The 6,000-nt window shown below is 47.2% G+C and overlaps 1 protein-coding gene across 2 annotated transcripts in view; it reads right to left on the bottom strand.

The window, feature by feature from the left end:
* Window positions 1-1,070: 1,070 nt before the first annotated feature.
* Window positions 1,071-6,000, bottom strand: part of LOC143299524 (dual serine/threonine and tyrosine protein kinase-like) — a 40,752-nt gene continuing 35,822 nt past the window's right edge. For both annotated transcript variants that reach the window (XM_076612790.1, XM_076612792.1), the window contains 3 exons: window positions 5,370-5,460; window positions 3,372-3,621; window positions 1,071-1,468 (listed from right to left, as the gene is read on the bottom strand). In XM_076612790.1, the coding sequence (XP_076468905.1) occupies window positions 1,209-1,468; window positions 3,372-3,621; window positions 5,370-5,460 (601 nt within the window). In that variant the 3' untranslated portion in view covers window positions 1,071-1,208. The remainder of the gene's footprint in view (window positions 1,469-3,371; window positions 3,622-5,369; window positions 5,461-6,000) is intronic.

The following is a 6,000-nucleotide window of genomic DNA, read 5'->3' as shown; positions in this document are numbered from 1 at the left end:
CTTTAACCATTCAGCTACTGCGCCCGTCTATCATTTTTCAAACAGCACCCTTTCCACTGATGGCATGCATTTCCCATACATAAAACATGTTTCACATATTCACTATTTTCAAACATTAATATGCACACATATCTATATAAAACATCAGCCGTAGCTACTTTCGTTTTCCCCGCATAGGCGGGTATTAGTTTGCACACAGGACAGGAATGTCAGACCCCTGCCGGAGTCTGCACTAGAGGGTCAAGGTTAAGTATGCGTTGTTAAAAACATATTTCACATATGCTCTGTTTTCAGAAACGGACACGCATACATACCTAAATAAAATGTATTTCACATATTAGGTTTTCAAAACACACACACACACACACCACACAATCACCGCCGCCACCAACCAACTCACACACACACACACATAGTGCACATATTTTCCACTCTCATAACCTTCCACCCTCCAAAATCACTAGTGACGCAAAAATCACAGTTTAGTCTTGGTCTCATCACTCCCATTATCTCTTGCTTTGCTTGTTTGAACATAACCTACGTAAAATGTTTTTCACGTATTCATTGTTTTTAGAACACACACACACACACGCACACACACAAACATTCTTCACTCACATAAGCCTCCACACCCCAAAATCACCAATGAGACATGAAGCATGGTTTAGTCTTGGTCTCATTATATCCTATAAAACTTTTCTCACATATTCACTGTTTTCAGAACACACAAATGCACACGCATTCTCCACATACCCTCCAAAAATCACTTGTGAGACAAAAGGTACGGTTCATTCTTGGTCTCATCACCTCACAGTTTCTTGTTTTGCTTGTTCAAGCGTACACATCCACATAAAATATCTATAACTGTTTTCAGAACACACACACACACACGCACCAACAAACACACATCAACACACATGCACCCAAACACACATACACATACACACACATTTGCCACTCACACATCATGTGAAAATCACTCATGAGACAGCTCCCGCCCCCACCCCTCCAAAAAAAGAAAAAAAAATCCAAACAATAAAACAAAACCAAACCCACCCCTCCAAAAAAAAAAAAAAAAAAAAAAAAAATCCAAACAATAAAACAAAACAAAACAAAACCCCACAGTACAGCCTCCGTCTCAAAAATTCACTGGTTTCGTTTTCTTCCTGACTCTCTCCACCACAACCATCACGTCCACGTCCCTCACACTATCTGTTGTTCTGCCTGTTCAAGATGTGCTTGGACGGACTGGTACGAGAGCTCCTGCCACTTCGAGACCCGGAAGCGACCTTTGAACCGGCAGTGGCCGTGACCTCGGTGGACCGCCGACGGACCTTGTCCAGGTTGGATTTGAGCACGGTCTCGACGTCTCCGAAGTAGGGTCGCCGGGATGGCTCCCCTTCCCAGCAGCTCTGCATTAGCTGCCAGCAAGGCTCCGTGAAGGTCGGCAGTCGCTCTGGCCGCAAACCTGTAGTGTGTGTGTGTGTGTGTGTGTGTGTGTGTGTGTGTGTGTGGGTGGGTGGAACAGGCCGAGTGACCGAATAAATGAATGAGCAAATGACGAGACAAGAAAAGACAAAAGACGAAAGGGCTATATCAACGAGAGTTAAACATTAGCCTGTGCTGCTGCTTATTTTTACTTGCTGCCATCAGCCCCCCAGATGGGGCAAAAAAGAAATGGAAAAAAAAAGAAACACAGTCTGTGTGTTTGTGTTGTGTGTGTTGTGTGTGCGCGTGTGTGTGTGTGGAACTGGTAGAATGAGTGAGTGAACAAATGAGGAAATGAACAGACAAAGAAAAGACAAAAGACGAAAGGTCTGTATAAATGAAATTAAATATTAGCCTGTGCTGCTGCTTATTTTAGTACTTGCTGCCCCCATCCCCACAGAGGGGAGCAAAGCAGAAATGGCTAAAAAAAAACCCCCAGCAAAAACCCAGAGAAAAAGATGTAACAGAGACAGTGTGCGTACGTGCGTGCGTGTGTGTGTGTGTGTGTGGAACAGGCAGAGCTGAATGAGCAAATGACGAGACAAGAAAAGACAAAGACGAAAGGTCTGTATCACCGAGGGTTGAACGTTAGCAATGTGCTGCTGCTTATTTTTAATTGATGCTCTCGCACCCACGAGAGTCAAAAGAGGAAAAGCAACCCCCCCAAAAAAACAAAAAAAAACCCAACAAAACAACCCCCCCCCCAAAAAAACAAAACAAAACAAAACAAAAAAAAACCAAAAAAAAAACAACAAAAAAAACAACCGAGAGAGAGAGAGTGTATGTGTATGTCAGTGTATGCATATTCATGGCTGCATGCATACATGCGCTTGCAATGAAACACACATTCTTACCATGCCACCTGCCACCCCCACGCACAACTCCCCACACAGAAACACTGACCCCCTCCCCACGCCCCCTACCACCTCCACCCCCACGCACAACTCCCCACACAGAAACACTGACCCCCTCCCCACACCCCCTACCACCCCCACCCCCGACACAAAAACTCCCCACACACAAACACTGACCCCCTCCCCACACCCCCTACCTCCCCCCACCCCCGACACAAAAACTCCCCACAAAGAAACACTGACCCCAACCCCACACCCCCTACCACCCCCACCCCCGACACAAAAACTCCCCACACAGACACACTGACCCCCTCCCCACACCCCCTACCACCACCCCCACCCCCGACACAAAAACTCCCCACAAAGAAATACTGACCCCCTCCCCACACCCCCTACTGCCCCCACCCCCGACACAAAAACTCCCCACACAGAAACACTGACCCCCTCCCCACACCCCCTACCACTCCCACCCCCGACACAAAAACTCCCCCCACACAAACACTGACCCCCTCCCCACACCCCCTACCGCCCCCACCCCCGACACAAAAACTCCCCACAAAGAAACACTGACCCCAACCCCACACCCCCTACCTCCCCCACCCCCGACACAAAAACTCCCAACACAGAAACACTGACCCCCTCCCCAAACCCCCTACCACCACCCCCAACACAAAAACTCCCCACAAAGAAATACTGACCCCCTCCCCACACCCCCTACCGCCCCCACCCCCGACACAAAAACTCCCCCCACAGAAACACTGACCCCCTCCCCACACCCCCTACCACCCCCACCCCCCGACACAAAAACTCCCCACACAGAAACATTGACCCCCTCCCCACACCCCCTACCACCCCCACCCCTGACACAAAAACTCCCCACACAGAAACACTGACCCCATCCCCACACCCCCTACCACCACCCCACCCCCGACACAAAAACTCCCCACACAGAAACACTGACCCCCTCCCCACACCCCCTACCGCCCACACCTCCCCCCCCAACCCCCTCTCCACCCCAGCCACCCTCACCTTTCTTCACAGACTGCCACAGCTGATCCTTGTTGGCGCACTGCTCGAAGGCGGAGGGGAGGTGGACGTGGCCCGCACACACGTACCAGAACAGGATGCCGAAGGCGTACACGTCCACGCTGTTGTCGTAGTGACCGGTGAACAGCTCCGGTGCCATGTGGATGGGCGTTCCCACAATGCTCCCTGATATCATGGCCTCTGGCTTGCAGAAGCCCAGGTCCGTGATCTTGCCGTGGTTCTCTTTGTCCAGCTGGTGGGGCACATTTGAGTTCACTTCAGTTACTCAAAAAAGGCGTCACTGCATTCCGACAAATCCATACATGCTACACCATATAATAATAATAATAATGATAGTGTTTATATAGCGCTGAATCTTGTGCAGAGACAAATCTAAGCGCTTTCACACCAGTCATTAACACGCATGCATAACTCTAAAACTGAAGACAAGGAAGAGGTAGGGGAGGGAGGCTATCTTGTGAAGAGGTGGGTTTTAAGGCCAGACTTGAAAGAGCTGAGTGTGGAGACCTGATGAAGCGAAAGAGGAAGTTCATTCCAAATACAAGGTCCAGAGATAGAGAAAGAACGGCATCTAACAGTGGAGTGTTTGAATCTGGGTATGCGTAAACAAGAGTGGATCCGAAGCCGATCGTAGAGAGCGAGATGGAGTGTAGAGGTGAAGGCAGCCACAAAGATAGGAAGGAGCAGATTTGTGAATACATATAACAAAGTGCTGATCTTATACTTTATTCTGTGTGAGACAGGGAGCCAATGAAGATGTTGCAAAATAGGACTGATGTGCTCAGATCTTTTCTTTCTGAGGACAAGTCGGGCAGCAGAGTTTTGTATGCGCTGAAGGGACTGAATGGATGAAGCAGGCAAACCAGACAATAGGGAGTTACAGTAGTCAAGGCCAGAGAGAATGAGAGAAACGACAAGTTTAGATGTTGCATTGGTGGACGGATATTTCCGAAAGGAACTGATGCGTCGCAATTGACAGTAGCAGGATTGACATGTCTGACTGATAAATTTTTGCATGGACAGTGTGTTGTGAAGGACAACGCCGAGGTTCCTGACTGAGCTGGAAAGAGGGATGCTAAGCAGATACCTGACCAGGAGCGTAACCCAACGTGCTTAACATGGATTTTTCCGAATGCAATGGTGCCTCCGAGAGGAACTGAAACTGTAAGGAACACAATGGCGGTGGGGTACAAAGCAGTGGAAAATGGTTCTCATAACTATACTAATGATAATAATGTTTCAGTTTCAGTTTCTCAAGGAGGCGTCACTGCGTTCGGACAAATCCATATATACACTGCAGCAAATCTACCAGGCAGATGCCTGACCAGCAGCGTGACCCAATGCTCTTACACAGGCCTTCAGTGTATGCATGTATATTTGTGTACCTATCAGAGTGGATTTCTTCCACAAAATTTTGGAAGGGGACAACAGTCTCCTTGACATGGGCTCTTTTTTCAGCACGCCAAGTGCATGCTGCACACGGGACCTTGGATTTATCATCTCACCCAAATGATTAGACGCTCAGTTTGATTTTCCAGTCAAACTTGGGAGAAAAGGTGAGAGCAAAGATTCGAACCCAGGCACTCACAGACACTGTATTAGCAGATAAGCGTCTTGACCGTTCTGCCATCTTTCTCCCAAGGCTGGTTTTCTATGCAGGCTAAATGAAAAAAGAGTTAGCATTGCAAACATTGTATTTAATTTACTAAAAGATATCATTCCTTGTGACCCCGGTACACTTGGTAATAAAGACATGTTCTATTCTATTCTATTACATTTCTTTATTTACCTTTACAGCTATTTAAGATTTTATTCAATTATATTATATATAATTATATACAACGATAATAATTTACAATGCGGTCGTCCTCTTCAGCACAGAGGCCTGAGAGCTAATCAACAGGGGAAGAAGAAAAAGGTTACAAAAACTGAAAGAGCTAAACAAGTCCAACAAGAACCACACTATTTTCGCCAGCTCACCAGAACATTTTTCAGCTTGACGTCGCGGTGCACCAGCCCCTGACTGTGAAGAAACCTCAGACCGTCCACCACGTCGATCGCCACCTGAAGTCTGACACACAAAACACACCACAGCTTAATACAGTGTGTAATAATGATAATAGGAAATTTTCTTCCTAAAATTACGTTAAGTAACATACTTAACATGACCCACTAGTGCAGACTCTAGCAGGGGTCTGATTCCTGTCCTGTGCAAACTACTATCCGCCTATGTGGAGAAAACGAAAGTAGCTACGGCCGATAACCTCCCGTAGTAGGTTACCTCCCCATTGCATCCCTGACTAGCGCCCTCTTTTCCCGGCACCCATCTTGACTCCTGCTCCTGTGCTCTACATACGGCTAAGTTTTTTTCTCTTGTAATTTCTGCCTGTCTATCGATTCTTTGTCGCTGTGTTTTTGTGTCCAATCATGATTAACAACAGGCCAAATCTTGTGCAGAGGTAAATCAAAGCGCTTGTTGGGGGGAAGGGTGGGTGGGTGATGTATGAATGCGTCTTTTCATCACAGGCACATGCATGCATGCAGCCACGATTCACACAACTCTTTAATTCAGAGGGATGAAAAGATAAGCTTTATAAAATACAAATAAAAA

The sequence above is a fragment of the Babylonia areolata genome, chromosome 25, assembly GCF_041734735.1.
Source record: "Babylonia areolata isolate BAREFJ2019XMU chromosome 25, ASM4173473v1, whole genome shotgun sequence".
NCBI lineage: Eukaryota > Metazoa > Mollusca > Gastropoda > Neogastropoda > Buccinidae > Babylonia > Babylonia areolata.
This window is presented reverse-complemented; position numbering and strand designations above follow the sequence as displayed.